General features: G+C 37.7%; 6 protein-coding genes across 49 annotated transcripts in view; 4 read left to right on the forward strand and 2 right to left on the reverse strand.

Moving 5' to 3' along the window:
• LOC129790048 (solute carrier family 35 member B1 homolog) overlaps positions 1-13,124 on the forward strand; it is a 766,332-nt gene that overhangs the window by 570,386 nt on the left and 182,822 nt on the right. The gene's annotated exons all lie outside the window — the stretch shown is intronic.
• Positions 1-13,124, forward strand: part of LOC129790119 (T-cell leukemia homeobox protein 3) — a 442,143-nt gene that overhangs the window by 246,197 nt on the left and 182,822 nt on the right. The gene's annotated exons all lie outside the window — the stretch shown is intronic.
• Positions 1-13,124, forward strand: part of LOC129790159 (uncharacterized) — a 241,887-nt gene that overhangs the window by 45,941 nt on the left and 182,822 nt on the right. The window lies entirely within an intron of this gene.
• LOC129786914 (uncharacterized protein K02A2.6-like) lies at positions 1,811-5,686 on the reverse strand. The gene has a single exon (XM_055822170.1). The coding sequence runs from the start codon at positions 5,684-5,686 to the stop codon at positions 1,811-1,813; it is 3,876 nt and encodes a 1,291-aa protein (XP_055678145.1).
• On the forward strand, positions 5,999-6,310 carry LOC129786915 (barH-like 1 homeobox protein). The gene has a single exon (XM_055822171.1). The coding sequence runs from the start codon at positions 5,999-6,001 to the stop codon at positions 6,308-6,310; it is 312 nt and encodes a 103-aa protein (XP_055678146.1).
• LOC129789478 (synaptic vesicle glycoprotein 2C-like) lies at positions 6,332-13,053 on the reverse strand. Of its 40 annotated transcripts, none has more exons than XM_055826565.1 (11): positions 12,676-13,019; positions 12,481-12,617; positions 9,884-9,935; positions 9,635-9,814; positions 9,167-9,548; positions 7,934-8,497; positions 7,724-7,849; positions 7,512-7,651; positions 7,260-7,419; positions 7,047-7,174; positions 6,332-6,969 (listed from the first exon to the last, which is right to left on the reverse strand). In XM_055826565.1, the coding sequence occupies exons 4-11, from the start codon at positions 9,636-9,638 to the stop codon at positions 6,914-6,916; spliced, it is 1,560 nt and encodes a 519-aa protein (XP_055682540.1). In that variant the 5' UTR covers positions 9,639-9,814; positions 9,884-9,935; positions 12,481-12,617; positions 12,676-13,019; the 3' UTR covers positions 6,332-6,913. The 40 variants fall into 40 exon arrangements, with proteins under 40 accessions (XP_055682540.1, XP_055682550.1, XP_055682532.1 ...); XM_055826575.1 differs by having other exon boundaries at positions 9,884-9,906; positions 12,320-12,617; XM_055826557.1 differs by having other exon boundaries at positions 9,635-9,887; positions 12,585-12,617; positions 12,778-13,029.

A 13,124-nucleotide genomic window follows, 5' to 3' on the forward strand; every position in this document is an offset into this window, starting at 1 on the left:
ACTTTTACAGCAAATAATATTATGAAGAAAAAAATATTTACACGCGAGTTGACAATAGCATGTTCAAAATTCTCAGCAAACAAACCCAAGGAGCAGAAATGCCTAAGAGATTTTTCTTAAGGTGCTAATTGAGTTGTACTGCAATAATTTAATCTAAATATTTGAAAAAGTATCGTCCTGAATGCTATTATATTTCTTCTTAAAAAAGTACACCACAGAAGAATAAATATTTGAAAAGGGGACCCAAACAAAGATTGGAAAAATGAAAAAATTGTCAATTATTTAACACAGGGATTTAAGGGAAAAAAGAGTCAACTAATGAATAACTAATGTGATCATGAAAACATGATAAAATAATTAATTTTTTAAACTTTTTTCAACAATTACATTAGCTTGTTGCTTAATTTGAAAATAAAATGTACTGGTAAGCTGACCAAGCTTACGGGAGCTGTGTTTCTTTCAGTGTACCAATTTTGTGAGAGCAAACTAGAACGCAAATTAATTTAAATACGGGCAAAGTCGGGAAAAGTTGAAAAGTCATACCCTAAGAAATGTTTGGAAGGCCATATCTTGAGAACGGATCCATAGATTTTCATAATTTTTTTTTGTTTGAAAGGTCTTGAAGTCAGCTATAACATATCGAAAAATGAAAAAAAATTATGTCACCATTTTCGAAAAATTCGAGTTCGAAATTTTCGAAAACTTTGTTTTTGACTTTAGCGCCTCTTGTGGTCATTTTTCGAAGTTGCAATGTTCTAGACATTTGTAGGGTTTCTCGAAACCTTTCATTTGCGCTTGAGTTGATCAAGATCGGACTTGTAGAACCCGAGATATGACATGCCAACTTTGGAAGGCTATATCTCGAGAACGGATCCATAGATTTTCTTCATTTTTGGCATGAAGCTAGATAATATGGTCAGCTACAACATATCAAAAAATGAAAAAAATTTATGTCGCTGTTTTCGAGATATTCATCGAAAACTCATCGAAAATTTTGTTTTTGATTTTTGGCCCCCTAGCGGTCACTTTTGAAACTTCCGATGTTCTAGAAAGTTGTAGGGTTTGTTGAGAGCTTTCATTTGACCCCGAGTTGATCAAAATCGGTCAAGTCGTTTTCGAGTTATGGTCGATTTTCGATGAAAAATTGTGGCGGCCATATTGACTAAACGGCTTGACCGATTTTCGAAAATGAGGTATCGTTGGAAAGCTCTTGATGGCCCCTACAACATATCAAAATTTCAGATTTTTAGCTAATACAGGGGCTGAGATATAGCGAAAACAAAATTTTGAGGTTATTCAAAATGGCGGACGGGGGGGTGGGGGGGTGGATTTGACCTCATAATCGGATTTCTTCAGGTCGATATTTAAACTTTGCCGTTTACCGCAAGTCTCTATCTATCATCGTTCTCTTGCAATTTAAGTTTGGAATCCGGACGGCCGGACGGCCGGACGGCCGGACGGCCGGCCGGAAAAAACTTATTTTTGGCGCATACGTTTTTTGGAATGTGGGGACCCTAATTCGTGCTCATCCCAAGTTTGAGCCCGATCTGACGACTTTCGATTTTGCTCGGTACACAAAAGCTGTGTCTGAAAGAAACACAGCTAACATTTAATTTAATTTTTTCTACAGTGTACCGTCTATTCTAGGTACCTGTAATTATATGTATTTATTAGAATCCCAGCCTCGTTGCTCAGGAGCCCCAAAACACACGTCTGTACTTCACGATATATATTTCAAAAGTGACAAAATCCGTTACAACTATTTACACTGTAAAATACATGACTAGAATACACTACACCTCTTCCCCCTTTAACTCAAAACATAATCTCTCAAGTATGCCGGAAGACGACGCTCTCGTTGGGGTCGTGGTTCCTGTTCCGGTGACTCTGCTGTAGTATTTACAATACTCTCAGAGGCACTCTCAAAATCGTTTTCCTCCTCTGATAATGGTTCTCCATCGTCAGGCTCATCTTCTACATTCTGCTGTCCTGAAGTCGCTCCGAAGTCTTCCGGTGGTGGTGTATTCTTCACAAGGCGCTCAATCATCTGGTTTACATGGCGTCTCCACACTGTTCCATTTTCAGTCTGAACTTTGTATGAGACAGGTCCAGTGACCTCTGCCACCCAAGCTGGAACCCATTGATTGCCCTCAGAGTAGTTTCTCACATACACTGCATCTCCCACACGGAACTTCCTTGGCTGTTTCTTCTCTTTTCCTTCCCCTTTGATTTCCTCCGGGTGTATCCTGCTCAAACATGACTTCAGCTTTCTTCCCATCAATAGCTCACAAGGGGTTTTTCCTGTTGCGTTGCTTGGTGTTGTGTGCTGAGCAAATAGATAACGTGCCAACTTCAAATTAATATCATTCCCTTCAATTTTCGCCAGAGCCTTTTTCGCCTTCTGTACCATAATCTCTGCTTGTCCATTGCTCGCAGGATGCCAAGGAGATATTGTAATACCACGGATGTTGTTTTGTTTGTGAAACTTCTTCATCTCTTCAGACACAAACGCCGTACCATTATCTGTGTATATCTCAGAGGGTACACCATGTGTCGCGAAAAGCTCTCTGAGAATGCGTATGACCTCCTTGCTGGATTGTGATCGAACAATCTTCACTTCCAACCACTTTGACATGGCATCCACTACTATGAGATAAGTCACTCCTTTCACAGGTCCCGCAAAATCCAAATGTAGCCTCTCCCATGGTTTATGCAGTTCTTCATCTGAACACAGTGGTGCTCTTGGCGGACTGTTTCGGACCACTTGGCACCGCTCACATTGCTTGACCTTGGTCTCTATTTGCGCATCAATACCAGGCCACCACATGTAGCTTCTAGCTATCGCTTTCATATTTACCATGCCCCAGTGTGTAGCATGAAGTGAATTCAGCAGTCTCTCTTGGAGCGTCTTTGGAACTACGACTTGATTCCCCCTCAGCAGGACATCTCGCATGATTGACAATTCTTTACGAACCATAAAGAAGGGTTTCAACTCAGGGTCAGGACATCTGTCGGGCCATCCTTCCAAAATCCACCTCTTCACACGCATCAGTGTCTTGTCCTTCTTCGTGTGTTCCTGAATTTCCACGGCTGAAACAGGGATGACGTCATCTTGTAGCATTAGAATCTCCCCACGAGATTCTTCTTCCTCCGCGAGTTTCAAGCTTTCTCTCACTGGAACTCTACTGAGTGCATCAGCATTTTGGTGTTTCTCTCCGGGCCTGTATTCTATTTCGTAATCATATGATGCCAACGTCAAGCACCATCTTGTCATCCTAGGGGACAATGTACTTTGAATGGGCTTCTTAGGATTGAAAACTCCCAACAATGGGCGATGATCAGTGTAAATCTTCACTTTTCTGCCACTAATATACTGGTGGAAATGTTTCACTGCGGTGATGATTGAAAGCGCCTCTTTGTCTATCTGTCCATATCTTCTCTGGGTGTCGTTCATCGTTCGTGAAAAATAGGCAATTGGCTTCTCTCCTTCTGGTGTTTCATGACCCAAGACTGCACCTACGCCGTAAGGTGAGCTATCACAACACAAGATCAGTGGTAGATCCATACGATAATGTATCAATACGGCCTCTGATCTTAGCTCTTTCTTCAACTCATCCATGGCTCGTTGATGTTCAACTTTCCACTTCCATTCGGCTCCATCATCCAGTAGCCGATGCAGACATTCTGCCACTGACGCCCTGTCTTTTATAAACCTCCCATAGAAGTTTATGATGCCCAGAAATGCTTTCAGCTCTGTCTTATTCTGAGGTGGTGGTGTCTGAACTATGTCCTTCACATGATCTCGTGTGGGGTGAATTCCTTGATCATCGATTTTATACCCCACAAACTCGAGTTCTTTGACACCAAACCGACACTTTTCCTTCTTTACCGTCAGATTTGCCTTCTGCAACTTCTGTAGGACCTTTTCAATCCTTTCACTGTGCTCCTTTTCATTCTGGGCCACCACAAGGATATCATCGAGATACACTTGCGTGCCCGGTATACCTGCCAACAACGTCTCCATAAACTTCTGGAAAATCCCTGGAGCAGCAGATATACCGAATGGCATTCTCTTCACTCGAAACAGGCCCTTGTGTGTGTTTATTGTGAGAATTTCTGCTGTCTTATCATCAACCAGCAATTGTTGGTAAGCCTGTGTCAAATCAATTTTAGAGAAAATCTTACCCGAAGCTCCTGCCAACAATTCATCTACTGTGGGTAGTGGGTATGCATTCGTCTTGGTAGCTGGATTTACAGTAGCCCTATAATCCCCACAAATCCTGATCGATCCATCTGGCTTTCGTACTGTGACAATTGGAGTAGCCCATTCAGAGAATTGCACTGGCTCCAGCACTCCTTGGCTAACAAGCCGGTCAATCTCTTCTTCAACCGCTTCTCGTCGAGCAAAAGGCACGGTTCGTTGCTTCAAAAACACCGGTTGGGTCCCCTCAATCAATTGAAGACTGACTTTCATCTCAGAGTGTGATCCCAATTCATCCCGGAAAACGCTTTGATACTTTTGCAACAACCCCTCTACTTTATTTTCCTCAATCGCATTAATCATTGGAATATGAATGAAAATTCCCAACGGTTGGAACCAATTTCGACCCAAAAGAGAGTTTCCGCCGGACTTGGTGATTATTAGTGGCAAATTTACAGTCTTATCCGCCAACTTCACAAGAACCACCGCTTGTCCTACAATCTCCACTCCTCTCTTTAGCCAAGTCTGCAATTTGAGATTTGAAGACTTCAACTTTGCTGGAACCTTGAGGGTCTTCCATTGATCCCAGCACATCACTGTGTTCGATGCGCCAGAGTCTATCTCCATGCAGATCTTCCGCCCTTCAATCTGCAATTCCACTTTATGGCCAGCCTTTCCAATCAGATTAATTGAGGCCAATTCCCCTTCAGTTGACTCTTCAGGTTCTTCCACGGCATTTACCTTCTTTTGCTTTGTCTCCTTGCTACGACAAGCTGCCGCACTGTGTCCAATCTTGCCACACTTCCGGCAATCCTTATCTTTGAACCAACAGTCAGCTGCATCATGCTTCTTCTTGCATCTATAACACGTCTTTTGAGAAATCTTGGCTACTACAGGTCCCTCATTTGCTGTAGGAACTTCCGCTTTCATTTCTTCAACACCTTTGGTCGCGGTTTCATCAGCGCGTGCCATCTCACATGCCGTCTTGTAGGTAAGCTTCTTCTCAGAGAGCAACTTCTTTCTCAATCCCTCGTTCAATATCCCACAAACAATACGATCGCGTAGCATATTCTCCAATTCCTGGAATTGGCAATGCTGACTGAGTTTGGAAATTTCGGCAATAAACTCAGATACGCTTTCTCCGGGCTTCTGAACTCTCTTCATAAAGTTGTATCTCTCCATAATTACATTCTTTTCTGGCCCATAATGCTCATTTATCACTGCGACCAATGCCTCGTAGGTTTTGTCCAGGATCTTCTTTGGCATCACAAGTCCTTTCAGAGTCTCGTAGACATCATCACCAATCTCCGTAAGCAAATATCCTCTCTTCTTGGAGTCCTTGGTGATATCATTCATCTCAAACCAAATCTCTAGCCTCTCACGGTAGCTTTCCCATGATCTCTTGGGGTCATATGGCCCCAAATTGGGCCCATCGCGGCTTTTGCGCTGGGTGGCCTTAACCTCATTGTTCTCCTCCGTCGCCATGTGTACCGTCTATTCTAGGTACCTGTAATTATATGTATTTATTAGAATCCCAGCCTCGTTGCTCAGGAGCCCCAAAACACACGTCTGTACTTCACGACTATATATTTCAAAAGTGACAAAATCCGTTACAACTATTTACACTGTAAAATACATGACTAGAATACACTACATACAGGCAGTCCAAAGACATCAGGAAAGCGATCACGGAAGCCAGGAGTTGATAGGAAACCTCGTCAAGCCTACAGTGCCAAACAATTAGAGAGACTTGAGAATGAATTTAAACAGGATAAATATTTAAGTGTGAGCAAAAGGATGGAGCTTTCCAAGTGTCTGAGTCTCACGGAAGTGCAAATAAAGACGTGGTTCCAGAATAGGAGAACAAAGTGGAAAAAGCAACTCACGTCCCGACTCAAAATTGCCCAACGACAAGGACTCTATGCCGGACACTACCTTACAAATGCGGGTTTCAATCCTTCGCAGTATCCTGTCTTTGCTGCTCCCTACTACAACAATCACTTCATCCTGAGTTCAGCTGTTCCTGCATCTATTGATGCGAAAAATGAAAGATTGGATGATTTATCTTCACCACTAGATGTAATGAACAAGGCAGTTAATGCTGTGTAAATATAAAATGACAAATTAATGTCTTTTTAAGTATTTCGTGTATATTTATTTAAAACTAAATTTTGCCATTATTCTATAAACATTATATAAATATATATCTTTAGAAATTAACAATATCATCATCATCTCGTCCTTTTAACACACATAATGATCAATCACTTAGTAATCGCTAAAGTGTACAATATAAAGTATTCAAGAACTATTTCTACAATACAACTTTTCTTAAACATAATAGTGATAATCTAAAGTCTTTATTGGTTGTTCTCGATCTTATTACAAATTTCATTTATTATAGCCTATTTGGGTATATTAGAGATACTTTTCATTTTATTTTCAATTATTTATTAAATAATAGCCCTAATATAGCAAATGAGGATTTGAAGTACAGGAAGTAGATCTATTGTAAAAATTCCAATGAATGTAAATATCGGATTAAAAAAATAGACTTTAGGGATGATTTCTTTTTTTTTTTTAATTACTTTCTTATACAAAAAATTATATTATAAAGCTCGTGATACTTCATATGTCCAAAATAAGGTGATTTTCTTTTACTTTATTTTTTTTTATCAGGATTTTCTTTCCCAAAGACAAAACAATTGCTTTTTAATCTAATGCCTGTGTTCCTGTATTTGGCAATAAATAACAGAGAAGACCGCTGACTGCAGGGAAATGTTTAAAGAAAATACATTTTAATCCTGTTTTGAGAAAAAAAATAATAATTTAGTAGATAACTTACCAAAAAGCATTGACGAGAAAAGAACAATCGGAACCACACAGTTTAGATCAATTAGGAATCCAAAGAGCAAATTCCCCAACAAGGCACCTCCTCGGCCAAATGTTAATGATAAGGCTGCGGCCATAACCCTACAATTAAAATTAAAAAAAATTATAATTTTCAAAAAAAAAAAAAAATAAAGGAATGTAAATTAAATTGTAATTTAGTTATCACCTTAAATTCGTTGGAAATAAATCTACCATGACAGTGTAGACTAAACTTATACCGAGGGATGTCAGGGCTTCAAAAATACAGGATAGGATGAGATTCTGTGTTGAATCAATTACAAAGTAGAGACCTATGGTCACAGCTCCGGCCACAACGAGGCTGAATACTAATAAGCAAATTAGAGCGTTGCAAAAAAAATATTAAAAAAAAAATACATGTGATTATTGGACATAAAATGCATGAAAGATGTTTATTTACCTAAAAAGAATCGTGCACCGAGTTTATGAACGCAAAGTGGTAGCCATAAACTAGTTGGAATACATGCTAAACCAATTATAATTGTGTGAATATAGACACTGTCTTCAATTGGAGCTCCGCAGAAGTCGTCAACATACGTTCTGTGAATGAAAAATAAATTTTCCAATTTTTTTAATATTCAGTTTTTACAAAAATAGAAGAAGAAAATTTACCCATTCACATTCCCCAAAACAATTGAAGAGACATCACAAACTGAGGCTGATTTATCCGGATGAGCTTGTTCGTATTCCTCAAATCGATAGAATAGTTCTGGGAACCAAATCATGAGAGTGTAGTAGCTGAAAAAGAAAATAAGAATTTTATTATAAATTTCGCATTTTTTTTAAAATGATCAAAAATAAATAAAATAAAATTTTCTTTACCTTGATGTTATTCCGAATTGAATAATGCACGTGAGGGCTGTATGCTTAAGATGTGGTGGCTTGCACAATGCTTTAGTTTGCTCCCAAATCTCCGTCCAGAGTAATTTAAATTCTTTGGGCTTTCGCATGCTCAATGCCCGAATTGACTTATTAGTCCTCTGACTTATTCCACCACTTTTTTCCTTTTCCTTCAGTGTCTTCACGGGATAATCATTGCGATCATTTCCTGTATTTGATCCATAAATATCTTTTAGAACTTCCAGTGCCAAATCCGTTTCTCCGCATTCTATTAGAAACTTTGGACTTTCCGGGAAGAAACACAGCCAAAAGCCAAGTAGAAGGCTCGGAAGTGCACAAATTGCCACAAATAGATTCCAACTATTAAATAAGAACGCATTTTGGTCTATTTTTATGTTCAACGGAATTATTATCCATGCAATTCCTGGTAGAATGATTATACCAACAGTCCAAAACATCTCCATCCAACACAGAATCTTTTCCCGATACCTTGTTGGTTGGAATTCACCCAAATATGGAAAGCAGATTCCCATAGCTCCTGTTATCCTGAAATCAAAAAAAAAAATAATATTTTTTTAAGTATTTTTAAATTTTTAATTATGTTCAAAAACATAATTTATATTAATTCTTTAAACTTTAAAGAAATAGAATTACTTCTAAAAATTCTAATCAACTTAATAGATCAAATTTATTTAATAGGTACCTAGCTAAAATTGCACTGCTAAAGTCGACTGTATAAAAAACACCCAAAACCGATTTTTCATGATCATGTTTACCTCAATTATAGATTCTTCCCACCTGATAAATTTTATGACATTCTATTAATTTTCTAAATTAAGCCATAAGGAATTCTTAAATATTTTATATACCATTACATAGGATTCAGCGTGTCCTTCTACACAGATGTTTAGAAACATTTACCCATGAACTTCCAACTAATTTATTAAAAGCGAAAAGTCAATACATCTAACCGCGTTTAACCTCCAGAATTATTAAAAAACTATAAAGAAGCCATCAATCGACACTTGCATCCTTCATTGTCTTATTATTATGTACACATGTGTGCTATATAGCATGGAATTTGGTAAGGGAGGCGGGTGTAATGATGGGTTAATATAGAAAAGTTTTTCAATTCTTTTACAAAATTGATATTTTTCAAGCACAAAAATAAAACACACAGCTTGTGCTAAAGAGCATAATGTAATTTTATCTTACCCAAATCCATTGAAGAATCGGCATAGCATAAAGAGCCAAAAGTACTGCGCCACGGATGATATCAGTCCGCAAATTCCATCAACCAAGAGCGATGCAATGAGCACAATTTTTCTACCCTTAGTATCTGCGAGACAACCCCAGAAATAGGAACCAATCACCATGCCCAGCATTGGTGATGCCGTGAGCCAACCCTTGTCTTCTGATGTCATTTGAAAATCGCACGTGGCAGAAGGCAGCACAAACGACAAGATTGTGATGCCAATTGCCGTGTTCATATAAATTAGTCCACAAACAGTCAAGAGTAGATAGTGAAATTTTCCAAATCCTGTATTCAAAAGGGCATTGTCGTAGTCTACCGCTGTGCTATCCATAAAATCTAGCCCTGAAGTGGAAAGCATTTCTTTTACACGTTAGTCCAAAAAGTGTGAGGATTTTAAGAAAAAGAAAATCATTTTTTTCCCATCTTACCCATTTTGTAGCGCGGGTGGGCAATTTCTGCTACTTCTTCCGTTTCTTCGTCTTGATCAGAAAATGCTGAATAATTAGAATCGGGACTAGTAAGTTCTGGGACATCAACCAAATTTATCGAGTCCAATTCGAAAGTATCACGGCGTACCAACAGCGGATCCAGTATGCTATATCCTCCTCCTCAAGGCACACAGATTATCAGGTTTTATGTATCACCAAAGGCACAGATCTTCATGTAATGTTGCTTACTTCTCTATAAATTAAGTAATTTTCTAACACAACAGCCTCTGGTTAATTTAAACTTCCAAAAAAATAGACGCTTCGTTTTAAATTAATACAGCAAAAGCAATATATTAAATTAGGAGAAACAGAATCACTCTTCACACACCAATAAATTGAATATTTACAATTTACAATTGACCCGTAGAAAATGTAAATAAACCCTCCTATTTTGCCAAAAAAAAAAAAAGAATGACGTTGGATGGCTTATAAAAAGATCTGAATTAGTGGCTCAAACCCAAAAGTGTCGATCTTCTGCCCCTTTCACTACTTAAACAAACACATTCACTTTGTAGGAATTTTCCCAACTCACTTCACGAACCCTTCTTCTTTGGCATCTCACATGAAAATCAACTAATGTACTAATGGTACTGTGGCTTCCATATCTCCCAGATACACTGCCCAAATATCCATATTCAATGCATTAATACATTATTTAGCTATTGTGGGGACAATCGATAATATTCGTGTGTTTCCACCTGTTCAAGGTGATGAGGGTTGGTTCTTCATATTTTCTTCTTTACACCCCCCCTCAGGATATTTCCGGTTGCAACTGAATTTCTTTTTTTTTGTTTAAATTTAGCACCGTGTTCTCAGTCACGTTTATATGGATCTATATTTTCACTTATTAATTTAAAAATGACCACAATAATTTATTTCCCACGGAAACTTTTCACTCTTTTCCTCAATTCGTTTTTCCCCGTACGAGGAGCCCCACCGAAAGAGTGTGTCTTTATTGAACAAATGACATTATCTAACTAAACCATACATAAGTGAAGAATTAATGAAATTAAAATTAGAATGTCTCAATAGAACTAATATGTGCCTTTTTCCTATACTACAGGGACATTGATATTGAGAATAATGTGATTGTGTATAAACGACAAAGAAAAGCGCATTCTTCTTTAGTATCCACCACACTACAGCATGTACGAAATATAGAGTCTTCATAAATATATATATGAGAGAGAAGTTTGAGGTACTTTCAGCATCCCCACCACCCTATATTTTCCTGAACAACACAACACTTCAATGATCAACTCTGTGGTGTAGGTATTTTAATTAAAAAAACATGGCACTGCTCATGACCAATCTTCGTCACTTAATTTGCTACGTACTTGTCACTTAATCTATCATTAGATCATTCATTTACACACACTAAGGATGATTTTTTTTGTCCAAATTATGAGCAACAGGGAGCTAAAATCAACCCCTAATCATTATAGCAATTGAATTACTACCCGCACGCCTCTGATTCATTTATCTGATACAAATTGATTTGTATATTACTGGAAAATGTAAGAGGTTATTGCCACGAGGTAGTCCCCTACTACAGTCTAGTGTGAAAGAATTAAGAGACTGCGGAATAAACACAGCTGAAATTACTCCCTGACTGTAATTATACGTTTATACCAGTACCTTGATCTAAATACCTAAATAATATTTTAACATGATCTTGATCTTGGCAACGAATTGCCGGGACACTTGTATATGTATGTGCAACAGCTTGCAATTTTAAATGACTTTTACAATAAATAATTATCAATTAAACCTTCTGCAGCAATATTAATTTCATTTCTCTCAAATCCCAAAAGCAACGCGATTAAGATCATGATTTAATTGACAATCAGGTGCTGCACCATTCTCACTAAACACGTGCTGGGAATTCTCTCATCAGTATCAACAATTCGCAGGCGTCAATATCCGGGCATTCCTTTTGCTATCGCCACATACAAGTGTGAGACTGCAGCAAATGCGCGCCAAAATCTCACTGTGTACCTACTTCCTACAAATTGAGGTTCATTTGTCGCCTTGCCAATAAAATGTTTGTGTTTGTGAAACAATTCATTCCTATATCACGAGAATTGCAGAAACTTTGCTAAATGCTCACAAGACTTTAATTTAAAACTAAACCCTTTACTCTATTACGCCTCTAAAGCTTTTATATGTATAGAAATTGTTTAGGGAAAATTTAGAAATTATAAATTTGTTACGATTTAAAACCTTTTTCAGATTTATGTTCAAGCTTTATAAGAATGATCAACCTTAAGACATCTACGGTAGAAGATTTTAAGAAATCCGCAATTTAACCTTATCACTTATCCTATTTTAAAAATATTAAATATTTCCATACACAATTAGGTCCTTTAAATTGGCATTAAGACTTAATAATACTACATAAAAAGCAAACAATTATGATTTCTAAAACTATAAAATTAGCCTAAATTTTCCATCAATTACAATAAAGCTTTTCACACGTGGTATGCTTGCGAGTTCAATTAGGTATATAGCCAAAATCGTGCCATAATTCTTCACAACGAGCAAATCAACAGATGAGGATTCTTGCTAATTACAATAATAATAAAAAAAACATATTTAGATACTATAAATGGCAAAAGCTCTCACCACATTCACAATTAAGTACAAATAGCTTTATCCTTCCGACGACGAAGCTTTTCCTCGTTTTTTTTTCAGCGAAAAAATAGAAATTCACGGTGAAGAGTGATTGTTTCAGTAAAATTCCACGAAAAGGATTTATGCTTATATGGCTGTATGTATTTTCGTACTGAAGCTCTCTTTAATTGGATGGAGAATAAAATGCTGTCGACTGATGAATCTCCCCCACATTAATAATGACATGTCGTACGACAAGCGCAAACATAAGGATTACGGCTCTTGTTGCCTGTGGTCTCGGACTTTGTGTCTACATAAAAACGTACAAGTCAAGCATCGATAGCGAAGAGCACCAGCAATACCATTACCATACAATGTTAATATCCTTGGGAGCAATACATATTTTTTTCTAATGGCTTTAAATATACTAATTGGAAGGAATTTTCCACCAACAACGGCAGCACACTCACTTTCACTCGCTTTTTCACCAGAGCCACTTTCAATGCACAAGATTAAGCCAAAAATTACACACACATTTCTCTACTTTACACATTGGATAACTATAGTAGAGTGTCCTTAAAGTATATTGGACAATAGGGATTAAATTCGCGAATAATTATACAAAAAGCTCCTTCTTTTTAGCTACACAACACGACGGACTCTACGAGGAATTGTGATAGAAATCGTCAGCCATACTTCTCGCGCTTAACTGTTTTTACTGCTCAACGGATGATCCTCAGAAACTTGATTTAATGCTCGTGCACAAAAAAGAAGAAATCTCCCAACTGATAACTCCGCCACTGCTTTTATTCAAATT

The sequence above is a fragment of the Lutzomyia longipalpis genome, chromosome 1 (genome assembly GCF_024334085.1).
Source record: "Lutzomyia longipalpis isolate SR_M1_2022 chromosome 1, ASM2433408v1".
In the NCBI taxonomy this organism is placed as follows: Eukaryota; Metazoa; Arthropoda; class Insecta; order Diptera; family Psychodidae; genus Lutzomyia; species Lutzomyia longipalpis.

What these genes read in the sequence shown, in the direction of transcription:
- LOC129786914 (XM_055822170.1), bottom strand. Translation starts at nt 5,686, where the DNA reads ATGGCGACGGAGGAGAACAATGAGGTTAAGGCCACCCAGCGCAAAAGC.
- LOC129786915 (XM_055822171.1), top strand. Translation starts at nt 5,999, where the DNA reads ATGGAGCTTTCCAAGTGTCTGAGTCTCACGGAAGTGCAAATAAAGACG.
- LOC129789478 (XM_055826316.1), bottom strand. An exon ending in CGGTGCACGATTCTTTTTAG is followed by an intron (nt 7,420 to 7,511) that starts GTAAATAAACAT and finishes TTTGCTTATTAG; the next exon opens with TATTCAGCCTCGTTGTGGCC. An exon ending in TTATTTCCAACGAATTTAAG is followed by an intron (nt 7,175 to 7,259) that starts GTGATAACTAAA and finishes TTTTAATTGTAG; the next exon opens with GGTTATGGCCGCAGCCTTAT.